Raw genomic sequence first — 19221 nt, forward strand, 5'->3', positions numbered from 1 at the left:
TCATTTGTAGCATTGCATTAAATATTCTGCACATGCCAAGTGTTGATAACCTCAATTGTCAATGTATGTTGCTTTGTTAAAATCAGAGCTTTCAGATCCAGCATTTTAAACTATTCCATTTTCTTTTAGGCATTTACCTAATTCATTGTAAACACTTAATTTCATGTGATCTAGAAAACTAACATTGCCTGATTATGATCAGTGACATGTTTGCCAAAGCAGACAACTATGATAACAGAGACTGGAGTGGTGATTAGTTAGTATTCAGGAAAATCTTTCCGCAGCATAGGGGGCAAATAGGCTACTTTCTTGCTAAACCAATCCTGGGCTAGATTTCCACACTGATTGCTATTATTGTTATTGGCACAGCTGAGTGTGAACAGAAGATCCACAGTCCAAATGGCTTCATCACCAGCCCCAACTGGCCAGACAAGTACCCAAGCAGGAAGGAATGCACTTGGGAAATCAGTACCACTCCTGGCCACCGAATCAAATTAGTAAGTGAGCTCATACTTCTTTCTGTTAAGCTGACTGCTCTTGTCTTTAGTGGCCAGAACATGGAAGTAAAATGATTATTTATTTAATAGAATTGAATTAAAGGGCAGCTGGAAAAGATTTTCTTTTTTATGCTTTCCTACTTACACTGAACAAATCCCTGCTTTCCTAGATCAAGATGCAGTAATGGCAGCCAAACAGTTCTTATATGGTGTTCTTATCCTGGATGATTTAAAAGGCATTATCAAAGTTACTGCAGAACAGTAGGCTCTACTTCATAACATGTTATGGGTCATGATCTTACCAAGAGGGGAAAATAAGGAAAGGAACAAGAAATCATCTGAAAGTCAGCAAGAAAGAAATAAAATAACTGTTCACATAAACATAACATAGTACCGCTTGTGTCAATTCTATATACCTCATAGATGAAATACATGCATTTTTTACAAAAAATGTTGTATTGTAATGACAGATCATTTTTTCATAACATCATTGCCTTCTCTAGATAGATACTGGTATCCTTAGAACTCCCCTAAATTCAAATATAAATTTAATGTTTGTCTTTCCTCCTGTGTTCTTTGTCTTGCATTCTGTCCTGATCATCTGGTAATATATATTAAGTTTTATCACAGGATGCAGATACTTGAAGAGTATAATGTAAGGAAATAATAAGAAGAATATAGAAATTTTAATAATTTAATAATTTTCCATAAATGCTGTTGTCAAAATCAGGAGGAAATGTCAGCCAGCATTACTTATATGTGACATTATAATAATAAAATTAGAGAAAGTCACAAAGACTTTCACAGCTACCTGGAGTTTCTTGCAATCACTGTATTTGTAAAATATCAGTAAATGTCTTTCCAAACAGAGACATCAGTTTATTTTAGCCACTGTTTGGAAAGATGCTAGAAGGTAAGGTGACAGTATTGTGGGAACATGATTATTTGCCAGTCCTGTCCGAGGTCCTGATTGAAAGGACCATTCTGAAGCTTATGGGCTGTGTTCTTTTTAATAGTGTGTTTAGCTAAAGAAATTGGAAAATAGATTTTCCAATCTATTGGAATTTTCTGAAGACATTGTGTTTTTAGATCCACATTTTGTCTGCTATAACATTCCTTCTGTCTGAAGACAGATTCATTTTATATTTTGTGTAGGTTATGTCTCTGCAGTATCACTTTTTTTAAGGATATTTTCATTGGGTATAAAATTCTAGAATGACAATTTCATTTTCTTGTCTATAAACACTGACTCCATTATTTTTTTGCTTTCATGGTTTCTCAAAAGCCTGTTATAAATCCCATTTTTATTCCTTTTTTCCCCCTATTGCTATCTTCAACATTTTTTTATGAGAAGTTTGAATGTAATGTATCTAGGTGTATGTGTGTGTTTAGAAATATTGTGGGATTCATTTTTCTGAAAATTCTCTGAATTTCTTGCATCTGTATTATGATGTTTGTTAAGAATTTCTGAAAATTCTCTGCCATTATTTCTTCACAAGATTCTTTTTTACTATAGTCTCTCCTTTCCTTCTGTGATTCAAATTACACATATACTAGGCTGTTTTATATTATGCCATAATCTTGGGTGCTCTGTTAATTTTCTTTCGCTCTTCTTGAGTCTAAGTTTGCATAAATTTCTGTGGACCTGTCTTCAAGTTCAGTGATTATTTCTTTGGTTGTCTTGAGTCTGCTTGATGAGCTTATTAACACATTATTTTCCCCTCTTACCATGTTTTTTAATTCTAGCATTTTCATTTGACTCATTATCATAGCTTTCATGTTTATTAGTTTGCTTGGGTTGCCAAACCGAAATACCATCAATGTTATTTTGAGAGGCTGACTGAGAGGCTATAACAATTAAAATAATATTTTTTTACAGTTTTGGAGGCTAGAAGTTTAAGATTAAGGTTGCTGTCAGGTTGGTGTCTGGTAATGCCTCATCTCCTGGTTTGTAGACCGCTACTTTGTTGTAATATGCTCACATGGTCTTTCTTGTGCATGTGCACTGATAGAATAAGCTCTGGTGTCTTCTGTCCACATTTCAACTGGATTATTTGGTTTTCAGGTGGTTGAATTAAATAAGTTCTTTTGGATGGTAACTCTATCAGATAAGCAATTTGCAAATATCTTCTCCCATTCTGTAAGCTACCATACAGTTTTGTTGATCATTTCCTTCACTGTGCAGTAACTTTTTATTTTGATAAAGTCCCAATAGTTCATTCTTGCTTTTGTTTTCCTTGCCTCTGGAGACATGTTTAGCAAAAAGTTGCTGTGGCCAAGGTCAAAGAGGTTGCTGCTTATGTTCTCCTCTAGCATTTTTGATGGGTTTCTGTCTCACTGTTAGGTATTTATCTATTTTGGATTTATTTTTGTGTATAGTATAAGAAAGTAATTCTTTACTATCATCTATAGCATAGTATTTATAGTTATTTTTTTTTTTTTAAAGAGAGAGTATGCAGACAGTGGTGGGAGAAGAGGGAGATGGAGAGAGAGAATCTCAAGCAGGCTCCATGTCTGACAGAGCCATCTGGGTGCCCCAATCTTAGTTACTTAGCTTCTGTCTCATAGTTTAAACATAGGGTTTATGTCTGTGTCTGTTCTGTTATTTTCTGTTTTAGTAGTGTATTTTTTTTTCTTTTTGTGTGTCATGTAATTTTTTATTATATACCCAGCACTATGTGGATGACAGTAAAGACGTTATGTCTGGAACTTGACACAGCTCTTCTGAGGCTATTAGCACATGTGTGTGTGTGGGAGTGGATGGTATTGAGGAAATATCTAGTTGGTAAAGCTGAGTTTGGGTTATCTTGTTCCTATGATAGTCTTTAGTGCACCATTGGCCTTAAATTCCTTTTTTTTTTTTAAATTGAAGGCTGGGATTTCAGCAGCATTTCACAATGTTTCTACTTTAGCTTTAGCTTCCTTGCTTATTTCCACCATGAGTTATTTTCTCTCCACACTTTGCCTTCCCAGTGGAGGTCTGCAGTTTCTTCTTACTGGGTGCTTGTTGCTCCGGTGGCAAGGACAAGGGGTTCAGTATTGTCTTAGTACAGCTTCATTGTAGGCCCTGAAGATTTAGGTCTTGGAGATGGCGTTTCTCAGTGGTCCTATGTCTTTCTTCTGTGGCGACCAAACTCCATCTCATATCTCTGGTTGGTTTTCCATGAGAGTTTCTTGTCCCTTCCAGAGTGATAATAGGTGTCTACTGTTCTTGCTGTAGGATCCTGTGACCAGTGCTTCTCCAGAGGCAGACATGTTTATTGTGGGGTTTTGTTGATCTTATTTTGTTTTTTTTGTCTGTTTTTTGTTTTTTGCTTGGCTACAGTGGGTCTGTATCTTTGCCCTTGTGGTGACAGGGTTTTCTTTCCCTCTCCCAAGAGCTTAAGGTTTGTTTTCTAGGGAAGGGTTGCATCAGGGCTTCATATTTTGCTCATAGCAGTGACCTCTTCACTCCTCCAAACCTGCAACACTGAGGAAGACACTTGGCCTTCTGAACAGCCCATGATTTTTCTCATGAACAAGAGAAGAGCCTTTAAGTTGGTTCTAACACCCCCTGTGTCTGGAGCTCCCAGGAGCTTGGTATTCTTAACTCTAGTCCACACCTGACTTCTACCCGTTTATTAAAAATTATAGCTGACTACTTGTTGCCTGGTTGTATAGCACCCAGCACATCTCCTCCTTCCATGGTCTGCGACTGGTGAGCAGGGGCTTGTGTCCCATTTCTCCTTGGAGGGGGTGAGATTCAGTGCATTACATATTACTTGGTTGACTAGTGACTTCAGCTCTTTGATGTGTGTTCAGCGAAGTTGTGATTTTTAAAGTTTACATGGGTTTTTCTTGTTGTTAGGGTAGAAGCAACACTAGTTCCAGCTATTATATTCAAGAAGAAGTAGAACTCCTATATACCCCAATTTTAAAAATGACAATATTTCATTCTTTTTTAGTTTTGTATCTTTCAGGTTGTTGAACTCCCCTTCCAACTCTAGAATAGTCTGTTCCTTTACAAATTGCACATTTTAATTTTCATGCAAATATTCCCCTTGAAGGTCAGGATATAAAACATGTCTGTCAACAGTGGTCGTGCTTACTAGTATCCTAAGAAGGAAATTCTCAGGAAGAAAACTAAAGCTTTGGGCACATATTGATCTTTAAGTATTTGATTTTGTGATCTTTGTGGAAGTCAATACAGTTTAACCTTAGGCTTTCTCAAATATTAGCATGCATCAAAATTACCTGGAAGGTTTGTTAAAATGTACATAACTGCACCCCAAAATTTCTAAATTGAAACACAATACTGATTCCCAGTTTCTTAACCTAGTAGTCATATTCATATAAAACTTGACTTTCAATATACTCTAACAGTTAGGATCACTAGAAAGTGTGTCATAACCTCAGCTGCCAACTTCAAGTGATGTTTTAGTTCCATATTTTTTAATTCTTACCACTTTAGTGTTGTTGCTTCTATCTACTCTCATTGTCTCCCTTCTTGTTATATAACTGCTAACTAATCTTATCTACTTTAAGACTGAAATTGCTGTTTATAGCAGATATTAACCAATGGACATTTGGCCAACCCTGTTTATAATTCCATTTGAAATCATTCAGTCACCTTCCTATGTAGTTAGACACTTATTGTATATCAAATGTTATAAAAAAGATACATTGTTCAAATAGATGCATTTTTCCTGGTTTCTTTAGTATCCTTAACTTTCAAGGATTCTTAATTTTCATGGAAGAAATTGAATCCAAACTTAATTTGGAAAATAGATTCCAAAGAAATTGGAAAATTATTAAATCTTTTAATACCCTTAGGCCAAGAGCTGCTGATAGATACTCAGTTACAAACTAAACTCTATCCACCAGGGCAAAGACAGAAAGCAAAGAAAACATTTGATCTCTCTCTGTAGACAATGGAGCTTTCTTTACAACTTATATTGTTACTTCTCTTTACTTAGGCTCCATGGAAAAATAAGGAAACATTTTTAAATATTTCACTTATTCATATCAAAGCAAAGGAAAGGAAATTGTTTCTAAAGACAGTTTCATGAGCTATAAAGAAAACCACTGTTTGTGAATTTTAAGAGACTTACTGTTCTTTCTAACACAAATATTCCTTTACCTTGATATAGAGTTGTGTTGGATTATATGCAGGTAGTGGTTTGTGGGTGAAACAAGCCTTTCACTATGGCTCAGATATCTGTATTTCAGTTAATTTGGTTTATTTGTAAGACTACAAATATCACAGTTATTTAGACAATATTGCAATTCTGGAGGTAAATGACTTATAATAAAATTCAGTGCCCTTTGAGTGATATGAGTATTTTTGTGCATAGTATTTACTTACCATAAGTATAGTCAGTTCACAATATGATCAACCATGTCTAATGTCTATTATTGTACAGTAATGTAAGGACTGAACTGTAAGTGGTGGTCAGCTTACTACAGATTTACAGAAATTTAAGACTTTGGGCAGTATAACACAACTATTCTTTCTTATGCACTGTTTTAGTTATCTATTGTTTCATAATAAACTAACCCAAAACCTCATGACTTCAAACAAAGACCATTTTATTATATCCCATGGTTTGTGGAGAAGGAGGGTCATGATTTCAGTAGTGCTTTTCTGATGATTCTTCTGTTGCCCATGGCAGTGATCAAGGTCAGTGATATTCACCTGGGTATGGTCTGATTTGAAGGGTCAAGGTGGCTTTAATTGTATGCCTGTCATATTGATGGAAAGGGCTAGAAGGTATCTCAGCTGGAACAATGAGAACACTTACACATGACCATTCTAGCATGTTGGTCTCAGAACCATACTCTGCACATGGTAGTAATGGGTCCCCAAGGAGAGTATTTCAGGAGTCCTAGGAAGACACCACAGAAGCCCCTGAATGTTACCTTCTCACACCCTATTGGTTAAGGAAATTACAAAGTCTGGTCCACATTCAAGCAGCAGAGAATTAAGTTTCATATCTCAATGGGGAGAGTAGCAGACAATATGGAGCCATCTTTAATCCCATACATGCATTTAAATATGTGATTCTGAAAGTAAAGGTAACACCAGTGCTTCCTTCTTATCCTCTCCTGACAGATTTGCTGTGGGTAAAGTACAGAATGTGTAGCCAGAATAGATTCAGGCTGGAGTATACCATCTGATATACAAGCAGGAAATCTTTAAGGGTGATTTTTTTTTAAAAAATGACACAGAGAATACTGTCCAGTAATATGAAACAACAATTTTAACATAATAGTATCTTAAATTATGTCTATATACATAATAAACATTAATTTTGGTCCCTAGATCATGAGTTTACTATTATAAAGCTAAATATAAAAGTTAAATAGAATTGTGTCTATGAATGATTATATTGGTTCTTGAAGATTTTTTTGTATATTCTTTCATATACTTTTTTGACATATGCTCTGATCTTTATAATACATTGGAATACTATCTTTATATACATGTAATAAGGTAGAGAGCTGGGATCCAGAGATCCTGAGAGAGTCCTTTAAAAGGGGCCTATTCCAAGATAAGTACTGTCATATGTAATTCCACAAATAAAAATATACATATTCTCCAGTTTTCCATTTCTAGGAGTGTTCTCCAAATAATAAAAGGCAGTTTGACTGGGCCCTTCCCGTACCTCTCAAAACTGTACTCAGACTAAATATAATTAAGAACGAATGTGTGTAAAAAAAAAGACACATGTGTGTGTATAGTGCCTAAAGATTTCAAACTGGTATCGTGTATATTATCTCAGGTTTGTATCACAGATGATATTTAGAGATAAGGAAGTTGTCCCTGGCAGTTAGGTATGTTGGCAAGTTTATAAAGCTGACAGGAGCTTAAATACCTTCAAGCCCAAGATTTTCTCCTACATTTTATCTAATTTTTTTTTAATTTTAGCATCCTGCATCCATAATTGCTGTGTATGTGTGCATATACAATGATTTAAATGGAAAATATTAATAAGATAAAATTATGATGATTAAGTAAAATGAATACCTAACAGAGACTTGGAGGGATCAGGAATGTACATTTTGTGTGTGTGTGTTTTAAGATTTTTAAAATAAAGTTATTTATTTGAGAGAGAGGGAGAATGCATGAACAGGGAGGAGGAAGAGAGGAAGAAGCAGACTCCCCACTGAGCAGGGAGATTGATGTGAAGCCTGGGATCATGACGCGAGCCGCAGGCAGATGATTACATGGTTGAGCCATCCAGGCCCCTTTAGGAACATATATTTTGAACTTAAAGTGAGTTGTGTCTAAACCTAACTAGCCATATTATCTTGAGAAAAATATTAATCCTTTTAAGTCTCAGTTTCTTCCTTTGGAAATTGGAGCTAATACTCAGGAATTCTGTGTGTGCATTAAATAAGCTTGCATATTAAAGTGTCTGGCATAATAGCATATTAAAAGCCAATAAATATTGACATATTATATCCAAATAGTAACTATAATTATGACAATGATTAGTAATAAGAATTACATACCATTTTATTGGATAATTCAACCATGATCAAGATTTTGTGTAGCCTTATGAATTTGAAACTCAATCCTAACAAGTAAAAATAGAGCTAATGACGGCTTGTCAGAAAACTTTCTTTAAAGGGCAAGAGAGGAAATATGGACTTTGTAGACTATGGGTCTGTGTTGTTACCATTTAATTCTGTTGTTTGAGTGTGAAAGCATCTACAGACAATACACAAATGAATGCACATGGTTGTGGTCCAATAAAAGTTTAATTACAAAAACAGCCTGAGGGCTAGACTTGCGCTGCAGGCTTTAGTTCCTTAAGACAGTGTGAAATCATGGAGTCATAAGTGTCTGTGGTCATTTTCCTTGAAATCGCAGAGGGTGAAAACATTTAGCTCTTCCTTTTCGTAGCAGACAAAATGTTCCTCATCTCCCCAAAAATGTCCATGTCCTGATCCCCAGAAACCAAGCATGTTACCTTATATGGTACAAGGAACTGTGGTTAAAGTAAAGATCTTAAAATGTAGGGATTATCCTGGATTATCTGGGTGGGCTTGATGTGGTCACAGGGGTACTTACAAGAAGGAAGCAAGAGGTCGGGAGAGAGAAGTCGCTAGACTGTTGGTTTTAAAGATGGAGCAAAGGGACTTGAGCCAAGGAATGAGGGCAGTCTTGAGAAGATGGGCAAAATTCAAGGAAATAGATCCTCACCTCCCTTTGGAAGGTCTAGCACTGCTTGCCCATTTTAGACTTGAAACCACCATAGCTCTAAGAGAATAAATGTGTGTCATTTAAGCACCTAAATCTGTGGTAATTTGCCACAGCAGCAGTAAGAAACTAATATGTTTGGGTGTGTGTGTGTGTGTATGTGTGTGTGTTTATTATGAGATTCAGACTGTGTGTTAATAGCTTTAAAGTAGAAAGAAATCCTGGTCGAAAGGTATTTGGAGGGGGGGGGGGAGAGTGTCTTATTAGAATAGAGATGAAGTTCTGAATGAATAAGGACAAGGATTTCTTTTACTCCTGACTTCATCCTGTCTTGGTTCTGAGAGACATAACTGATTATTAAATTTTGGGTACTTTTAAAGTGTTTTTAAATATTAAAACATTAAGGGGCCCGTGGGTGGCTCAGTGGGTTAAAGCCTCTGCCTTTGGCTCAGGTCATGATCCCAGGGTCCTGGGATCGAGACCTGAATCGGGCTCTCTGCTCAGCAGGGAGCCTGCCTCCCCCACTCTCTCTGCCTACCCCTCTGCCTACTTGTGATCTCTGCCTGCCAAAAAAAAAAAAAAAAAAATCTTAAAAACAAAAAAACAAACAAACAAAAAACATTAAAACCAAAACACAACAAAAACAAACCAACAAAACAGAAACAAAGTTCCAGGCATAGGAACGTCCAGCAATAGGCCAGTATGCTTATATCATGTTTATTTGATTTATCATATCCTGGAGTTTTGCCATGTTACATAGTTGCAATTTATAGCTTCATATATGGAATATTTAGAAAACAAAAACACCTACGAATGTTACATAATTCTCCACCATAAATCCACAAAAAGTGCATTTGATCGCAGCTTTAGGGGACTCATGGAACAGAAAAGCTCTTTTGAATCAGAAGGCTGAGTTCTGTATTCCACTCTGCCATGTTTCCTGTTGGCCTCTAATCCTTCCAATATGGTATGGGAGACCAAATGATGGTTCTCACTGAAGACAGGAAAACGCAAAGGATGGCTGGGATCCGGGAGCTCTAAATTATCTCACAGCTGCTCAAATGTCATCAGTCTCTTTCAAACTCTTACTTTTAATGGTCACCCTGGCTAAATTTTATTTCTGCATTAAATGCTATCATCTTATTTTCTTGTCCTTTGTGAATATATGTGGCAGCTCTGAATGGCCTTATCCTTTAGCCAGCGCCTGCATTTTCAATAAAAGCACCTCTACAGATGTTCATGTGAAGCTGCAAATGTATATGGCAGCCTGGCTGGTGGCCAGCTAGGTAGATTAGATGTGCTTGGGTGTTCCAGAAACACATAGTGATTCTTTCCATAGCCTAAAATGAGAATTCGATTTTATTGCTTTTGAATGGGACTCCTTAATCTCTTAGTTTGCCTTGTGGGAAATGCATTAGTATTTCTGACTAGAGCTCATGGTTATTTGCTCTTTTTTGGTTTCTTTAAAGCCTAGATTAGTAACCTTAAAATCATAGAAATATAATCATGGAATGAGTAAGTTTAAATGTTTGAATACTAAAATGTCTAAAAAGTTTTAGTGTAAACACTTAAGAAAAATATTTTAAAGCTCCCCAAAAGAGGGTAGTGTTTCAGCAGAAATCGGACTTTCAGATAGCTCCATACAGCAGCTCTGCAAGCAACCCTGTTACCTTTGTGAAGTTGATGAATGTTTTGGGAAGGGAAGTGTCTTTGTGGGGTGCAGTTCTGTAGCATCAGTTCCTGGTGGCTAGAAATCTCATATTCTGCATTATTTACATATAGACATTCATGGCTCAGCATATGTCATAAAATAAGGTAATAAACTGTATCTTTGGGGATTCTACACAAATATATATATTTGTGTAATTATATATATATATAATATATATTTGTGTAGAATTAATTAAATATTTGTATATTTGTGTAGAATTAAGAAAAATCTAAAATATATATATATACACATATATATTTAAGATTTTTCCCAATTTCCCATGGGCCCCTATTTTTTTATTGAGGCAACATCACTACCTATGGAGGTCTTTAGATGTGGACACCTCTGTGATATTAAGATACAGATTTATGAAATGTTAGCATGTGAGTTAGTCACGCTTTTGCTTATGTGTGGTGGAACATTTGGGTGAGACTGACTTCTGGAAAAGGACCACCCAATCTTTGCAGATGACCTAACAAGCTGCTACCACTTCCAAGAGGATAATTCACTACTACCTGAATGAATGAGAATTGTCGGCATCCCTTGATAATATGTCAGCTGACTAGCCTTTGCCTAATTAGACCCTCATAGAGTCAGTCTGGTTCTATTAGCAATATGACAAAACAGCGGGAGCCAGTTGGTTCCAGACCAGGTGTCAGTGTGCCCCCAGCTAACGAGTGCACTGCCACTTCGTGTGGTGTTGCTCTCTTCTGTAAAACAGATGCTGTGACTCACTCTAGACATCCTGCATTTCATTAGGGAGTGAAGTAGTCACTTAGTTATCTCATTCACTCGGTTTTCAGTGGATCAAACATGCGTCGGCTGTAGATTCTGATCCCATTTTAACTGTTACTTAAAGTATGTGCTTTACAATGCCATCACCCCCATCATGGTTTCTCTCTTTATATTTATAGTTGAATGACTCTAAATCACATTCAGAAGACACAGTTATTCGACATGCAATGGTTTTCAGATGTTGGTATTCTCCTGAAACACTACGTTCATTTTTTTCTTGAGATAATATTGACTTTATAATTCAGAAGTTTGGTTTCATAGTTAATAGAGAATTCTAAGTGTGGTTAAGCCAATTGTCTCCGATTGGTTTCTTAACACACTCATACTGAGACAGTGTCTATGTGCGTAATAGAAGCCGACTGAGTACCAGCTCACAAGAGGCAGAAACACGGAAGTGTTGGCTTGCCATGTTTCCATCCATGAGGTTGACCCTTTACATGGAATAGGTAGATAGGTAAATGAATGACCAGCCAACCATCCATTCAGGGTCTTCTATATCCCTTCTAGTCCATTCTCTGCTGCGGGATTGCAGAGATAAATGGCAGCAAACTTCAGTGATTACCTGCTTTGGACCTTGTACTTTATGGTAAATGCACTCTGCTAAAATGTCCTTGTTCACTATATTTTTCTGCACTGTTTTGTCTTTGTTTCCTGTAAGATTCTTTGTGCAGTATTCATCTCTTTCACACTATCCAGTGTCTTTGATAGAATGAAAGGAACATTCTTTTTTACTCATAATGGTTATAACAAATAAATGGCTCTCTAATGCTTATTAGTCATTATCATTTTAATTTTTGCTTTTGAAAGTAGAGTATGGTGGAATATGGCAGTAGAGATCAGCTCTTTCTTTTCTTTTGTTTCTTCTTTTAAGAACCTTTCATTCCTTTCTCCTACTCCCTAGTTAATATTAATTGCTTCTTTTATTTCTTTCCTTACTCCTCCAAAGCCAGTAATAGTAGACTGTTGTGTGTTAAGGAATAGATAACTGGCCAGCCCTAAAGAAGAACCATTCTTAGTCAATTTTTTTTCTTTCAAAATTACAAAAATATATGTCTTAATTAAACTTAAAATTGTGATAACATCACAAAATTGTATTAAAAAGAATGAATGTAAAAAGTTTGTGTGCAAATATTTTATGCTGCAGAGGCTGCAGAAAATTAACAAATTTTCGAGGATATATTCTATTTCTCCAGCTTTATTTTCCTTATTCTTTCTTTATTTATTCTTTATTATTTATTTCCTTATTCTCTATCTATTATTTATTTTCTTATTCTTTCAGCTTTGCTAAAAAATTTTTAGTAGGAATGATAGTTTGTTTTTTGAAAGTATGATGGTTTTTCTAGGGAAGGGAAAAAGCCTTAATTGGCAGTGGCAAATAGCCTAGCATTCCTGGAATTATTAATAATTTGGACATTACTGTTTTCAGTCTGTCTTAATTAAACTTTCCTTTGTGTTGTTTAATGAGTTATACATTTAATGAGTTTTTATTTTAAGAATTTTCTTCTGCATATTGTTAAAGTTTGGAGTTGGGGCCGCTAGCTGGCCAATGAGCTTACAAGTGTAGGTAATGCACTACAATGAGGGGCAGATCCTCCACTAACATCACAAGGGTCTCTGGCCCAATGAGTGAAGTCTGATAGGAATTCTTGCTACAAGAATTTTAAAAAGTATAAGAATTTGCTAAGACCTATATGTGAAATTACTACACAGGAAAATTAAAATAATCTTTAAAGACATACTAAACTTTGCAAGTCTCTATTAAAATAAATGTATCATCTATCTTAAAAGTAAATTAAAAATAATCTAGCCTAAAGTCATATTAGCATTTTTTTATTTCCCATAAGCATCATTTTATTTTAGTTTTCTATTTTTTTCATAAACATCATTTAATTTAAAAATTTTTTAAATTAATATATAATGTATTATTAGCCCCAGGGGTACAGGTCTGTGAATCGCCAGGTTTACATACTTCACAGCACTCACCATAGCACATACCTCCCGCAGTGTCCATAACCCCACCACCCTAGCCCTACCCCCCTCATCCCTGCAATCCTTAGTTTGTTTTGTGAGATTAAGAGTCTCTTATGGTTTGTCCTCCTCCCGATCCCATCTTGTTTTATTTTTTCCTTTCCTGTCCCCCAAACCCCCCACTTTGCTTTTCAACTTCCTCATATCAAGGAGATCATAATGATAATTGTATTTCTCTGATTGACTCATTTCACTGAGCATAATACCCTCTAGTTTCATCCATGTCATTGCAAATGGCAAGATTTCATTTCTTTTGATGGCTGTATAGTATTCCATTGTGTGTGTGTGTGTATGTGTGTGTGTGTGTGTGTGTGTATATATGTATATATATGTATGTATATATATATATATATGCTTCTTCTTTATTCATTCATCTGTTGATGGACATCTAGGTTCTTTCCATAGTTTGGCTGTTGTGGACATTGCTGCTATAAACATTTAGGTGCTTGTGCCCCTTCGGATCACTACATTTGTATCTTTAGAGTAAATACCCAGTATTGTGATTGCTGGGTCATAGGGTAGCTCTATTTTCAACTTTTTGAGAAAGCTCAATGCTGTTTTCCAGAGTGGCTGTACCAGCTTGCATTCCCACCAACAGTGTAGAAGGGTTCCTCTTTCTCAACATCCTTGCCAGCATCTGTCATTTCCTGGCTTGTTAATTTTAGCCATTCTGACTAGTGTGAGGTAGTATCTCATTGTGGTTTTGATTTGTATTTCCCTGATGCCAACTGATATGGAGCACTTTTTCATGTGTCTGTTGGCCATCTGGATGTCTTTTTTGTAGAAATGTTTGTTCGTGTCCTCTGCCCTTTCTCGATTGGATTATTTGGTCTTTGGGTGTTGAGTTTGATAAGTTATTTATAGATTTTGGATACTAGCCCTTTATCTGATAAGTCATTTGCAAATATCTTCTCCCATTCTGTCAGTTGTCTTTTGGTTTTGTTGACTGTTTCCTTTGCTGTGCAAAAGCTTTTGATCTTGAGGAAGTCCCAATAGTTCATTTTTTGCCCTTGCTTTCCTTGCCTTTGGCAATGTTTCTAGAAAAACAGTTGTTGCAGCTGAGGTCAAAGAGGTTGCTGCCTGTGTTCTCCTCAAGGATTTTGATGGATTCCTTTCTCACATTGAGATCTTTCATTCATTTTGAGTCTATTTTCATGTGTGGTATAAGAAAATGGTCCAGTTTCATTCTTCTACATGTGGTTGTCCAATTTTCCCAACACCATTTGTAGAAGAGACTGTCTTTTTTCCATTGGACATTCTTTCCTGCTTTGTTGAAGACTAGTTGACCATAGAGTTGAGGGTCTATTTCTGGTCTCTTTATTCCGTTTCACTGATCTATGTGTCTGTTTTTCTGCCAGTACCATACTGTCTTGATGATGACTGCTTTGTAATAGAGCTTGAAGTCTGGAATTGTGATGCCACCAACGTTGGCTTTCTTTTTCAACATTCCTGTGGCTATTTGAGGTCTTTTCTGGTTCCATATAAATTTTAGGATTATTTGTTCCATCTCTTTGGAAAAAAAAAAAAGGATAGTATTTTGATTGCATTAAACGTGTAGATTGCTTTAGGTAGCAAAGACATTTTCACATTATTTTTTCTTCCAATCCAGGAACATGGAGCATTTTTCCATTTCTTTGTGTCTTCCTCAATTTCTTTCATGAGTACTTTATAGTTTTCTGAGTACAGATTCTTTGCCTCTTTGGTTAGGTTTATTCCTAGGTATCTTATAGTTTTGGGTGTATTTGTAAGTGGGATTGACTCCTTAATTTCTTTTTCTTCTGTCTTGTTGCTGGTGTACAGAAATGCAACTGATTTTATATCCTGACACTTCACTGAATTCCTATATGAGTTCTAGCAGATTTGGAGTAGAATCTTTTGGGTTTTCCAAAAGACGATAAAGAATGAAAGTTTGACTTCTTCTTTGCCAATTTTAGATGCCTTTAATCCTTTTTGTTGTCTGATTGCTGAGGCTAGGACTTCTAGTACTATGTTAAATAGCAGTGGTGATAATGGACATCCCTACTGTGTTCCTGAAAAGCTTAGTGGAAAAGCTCTCAGTTTTTCTCTATTGAGGATGATATCTGTGGTAGGTTTTCCATAGATGACTTTGATGATATTGAGGTATGTACCTTCTATCCCTACACTTTGAAGAGTTTTGATCAAGAAAAGATGTTGTACTTTGTCAAATGCTTTTCCAGCATCTGTTGAGAGTATCATATGGTTCTTGTTCTTTCTTTTATTAGTGTGTTGTATCACATTTATTGAATTGTGGATATTGACCCAACCTTGAAGCCCAGGAATAAATCCCACTTGGTCGTGACGAATAATCCTTTTAATGTACTTTTGGATCCTATTGGCTAATATTTTGGTGACAATTTTTGCATCTTTGTTCATCAAGGATATTGGTCTGTAATTTTCTTTTTGGATGGGGTCTTTGTCTGGTTTTGGGATAAAGGTAATGCTGGCTTCATAAAATGAATTTGGAAGTTTTCCTTCCATTTCTATTTTTTGGAACAGTTTCAGGAAAATAGGAATTAATTCTTCTTTAAATGTTTGATAGAATTCCCCTGGGAAGCCACCTGATCTTGAGCTCTTGTTTGTTGGGAGATTTTTGATGACTGCTTCAATCTCCTTACTGGTTATGGTTCTGTTCAGTTTTCTTTTTCATCCTGATTCAGTTGTGGTAGTTTATAAGTCTCTAGGAATGCATCCATTTCTTCCAGATTGTCAAATTTGCTGGCATATAGTTGCTCATAATATGTTCTTATAATTGTTTGTATTTCTTTGGTGTTGGTTGTGATTTCTTCTCTTTCATTCATGATTTTATTTATTTGGATCTTTTCTCTTTTCTTTTTGATAAGTCTGGCCAGTTGTTTATCAATCTTACTAATTCTTTCAATGAACCAGCTCCTAGTTTCATTGATTTGTTCTATTGTTTTTTTGGTTTTGATTTCATTGATTTCTTCTCTGATCTTTATTATTTCTCTTCTCCTGCTGGGTTTAGGCTTTCTTCGTTGTTCTTTCTCCAGCTCCGTTAGGTGTAGGGTTAGATTATGTACTTGAGATCTTTCTTGTTTCTTGAGAAAGTCTTGTATCACTATACACTTTCATCTCAGGACCACCTTTGCTGTGTCCCACAGATTTTGAACAGTTGTGTTTTCATTTTTATTTGTTTCCATTAATTTTTTCAGTTCTACTTTAATTTCCTGGTTGACCCATTCATTCTTCAGTAGGATGCTTCTTAGCCTCCATGTATTTGGGTTCTTTCCAACTTTCCTCTTGTGATTGAGTTCTTGTTTCAGAGCATTGTGGTTTGAAAATATGCAGGGAATGATCCCAGTCTTTTGGTTGAGAACTGAATTGTGATGCAGGATGTGATCTATTCTGGAGAATGTTCCATGTGCACTAGAGAAGAATGTGTATTCTGTTGCTTTGGGATGGAATATTTTGAATGTATCTGTGATGCCCATTTGGTCCAGTGTGTCATTTAAAGCCTTTATTTTCTTGTTGATTGTTTGCTTGGATGATCTGTCCATTTCAGTGAGGGGGAGTATTAATGTCCCCTACCATTACTGTATGTGTTTCTTTGATGTTGTTATTAACTGGTTTATGTAGTAGGTTGCTCCCATGTGAGGAGCATAGATATTTAAAGTTGTTAGATCTTCTTGTTGGACAGACCCTTTGAGTATGATATAGTGTCCTTCCTCCTCTCTTATTATAGGCTTTGGCTTAAAATCTAATTGATCTGATATAAGGATTTCCACCTCAACTTCTTTTTGATGTCCATTAGTATGGTAAACTCTTTTCCACCCCCTCACTTTAAATCTGGAGGTGTCTTTGGGTATAAAATGGGTTTCTTGTAGACAGCATATTGATGGGTCTTGTTTTTTTATCCATTTCGATAGCCTGTGTCTTCTGATTGGGGCATTTAGCCCACTTACCTTCAGGGTTACTATTGAGAGATATGAATTTAGTGCCATTTTATTGCCTATAAGGTGACTCTTACTGTATCTTGTCTCTGTTCCTTTCTGGTCTACTACTTTTATGCTCTATCTTTGCTTAGAGGACCCCTTTCAATATTTCCTGTAGAGCTGGTTTGGTGTTTACAATTTCTTTAAGCTTTTGTTTGTTCTGGAAGCTTTTTATCTCTTCTTTTATGTTCAATGATAACCTAGCTGGATTTAGTATTCTTGGCTGCATGTTTTTCTCCTTTAGTGCTCTGAATGTATCATGCCTGTTCTTTCTGGCCTGCCAGGTCTCTGTGGATAAGTCTGCTGCCAATCTAATATTTTTACCATTGTATGTTACAGACTTCTTGTCCTGGGCTGCTTTCAGGATTTTCTCTTTGTCGCTAAGACTTATAAGTTTTACTATTAGATGACAGGGTGTGGACCTCTTCTTACTGATTTTGAGTGGGGGTCTCTGTGCCTCCTGGATTTTGATGCTTGTTCCCTTTGCCATATTAGGGAAATTCTCTACTATAATTCACTGCAATATACCTTTTGCCCCCCACCCTCCTCTTCTTCTAGAAACCAGTTATTCTAATATTGTTTCATCTTATGGTATTACTTCTCTCTTGAATTCTCCCCTTGTGGTCCAGTAGTTGTTTGTCTCTCTTTTGCTCAGCTTCTTTATTCTCTGTCATTTGGTCTTCTATATCACTAATTCTCTCTTCTACCTCTTTTATCCTAGCAGTAAGAGCATCCGTTTTTGATTGCACCTCATAAATAGCTTTTTTGCTTTCAGCTTGGTTAGATTTTAGTTATTTTATTTCTGCAGAAAGGGCTTTTATTTCTCCAGACAGGGTTTCTCTAATATCTTCCATGCCTTTTTTGAGCCCTGGTAGCTCCTTGAGAATTGACATTCTGATCTCTAGATCTGACATATCACCAATGTCCATATTGATTAGGTCCCTAACCTTCAGTACTTCCTCTTGTTCTTTTTTTTTTTTTTTTTTTTTTTGGTGGTGAGGTTTTCTACCTTGTCATTTTCTCCAGATAAGAATATATGGATGAGAGAATAAAATACTAAAAGGGTGGCAAAGACCCCAGAAAAATGTGAGTTAACCAATTCAGAAGAGACCACAAATTTTAAGAAGAAGAAACGGGGTAAAAAGAAGTTAAAAAATAAATTAAAAAAAGAAAAAGAAAACAGAAAATACATATATTATACTGGTGAATGAAACAGAACTACCCACTTGATTTTGGAAGTATTTTGGTCTCTTAGAAGACACTATCTCCCAAAATTTTAAATAAAGAAAAACAAATACACACACACACACACACACACACACACACACAAATATGGGTAAACAAGATGAAGGCATGGAATATGACCGTAAAGATGAAAATTTAAAAAAAAATTCTAAAAAAGAAGTTGATAAGATAAATTGGTTGGGAAAAGAAAGAAAAAGAAAGTGGAGAGAATTTGCTTGGGCAGTAGACTAGAATAAACCCTGTGCTAGACTTAGGGTATATTTTGATATTAGAAGAAATTGTATCCCAAAATTTTTTAGAAGAAAAAACCCTATGCGTATACAAAAGATAAAGTTAGATACCATGAAGGATAAAGTATGACTGTAATAATAAAGGTTCAAAAAGATTTTTCTTTTTAAGAAAGATATTAAGATAAATTTTCAGGAAGGGTCGATTTTCTATTTCTAGAATTGCTGCTTTTCTCTTCCATCTCCTGTTGGGTTTGTAGATATTTGGAATTATTTGATAACTATCTAGCTGGACTTCTGCTACCTGATGTCATCTCAGCCTGCTACTCCTCTGCCATCTTTACTCTCGTATTAGTATTTTCTAATAATATAGATTGTAGGATCTAAATAAAGAAGTATATAGTGAAAATTTTCTTTGTTTTAGTTATTGTACTAAGATTTACTGTACTTATTTAATTTTTATGAAAATATAACAATCATTTTTTTAAGTTTTCTCCTTAGTATACATGCCCCAAGGTAGGATGATATGCAATAGTTTATGATAATCAAAACCAGAAGAAAT

At 35.7% G+C, this 19221-nt stretch overlaps 1 protein-coding gene and 1 non-coding gene across 3 annotated transcripts in view; both read left to right on the top strand.

Moving 5' to 3' along the window:
- TLL1 (tolloid like 1) overlaps window positions 1–19221 on the top strand; it is a 212914-nt gene that overhangs the window by 181045 nt on the left and 12648 nt on the right. For both annotated transcript variants that reach the window (XM_059174740.1, XM_059174750.1), the window contains one exon: window positions 370–497. In XM_059174740.1, the coding sequence (XP_059030723.1) occupies window positions 370–497 (128 nt within the window). The remainder of the gene's footprint in view (window positions 1–369; window positions 498–19221) is intronic.
- On the top strand, window positions 12691–12845 carry LOC131822998 (small nucleolar RNA SNORA62/SNORA6 family). The gene has a single exon (XR_009350450.1). It is a non-coding gene; the product is annotated as a small nucleolar RNA SNORA62/SNORA6 family (small nucleolar RNA).

The sequence above is a fragment of the Mustela lutreola genome, chromosome 1 (genome assembly GCF_030435805.1).
Source record: "Mustela lutreola isolate mMusLut2 chromosome 1, mMusLut2.pri, whole genome shotgun sequence".
NCBI classification, from domain to species: Eukaryota; Metazoa; Chordata; class Mammalia; order Carnivora; family Mustelidae; genus Mustela; species Mustela lutreola.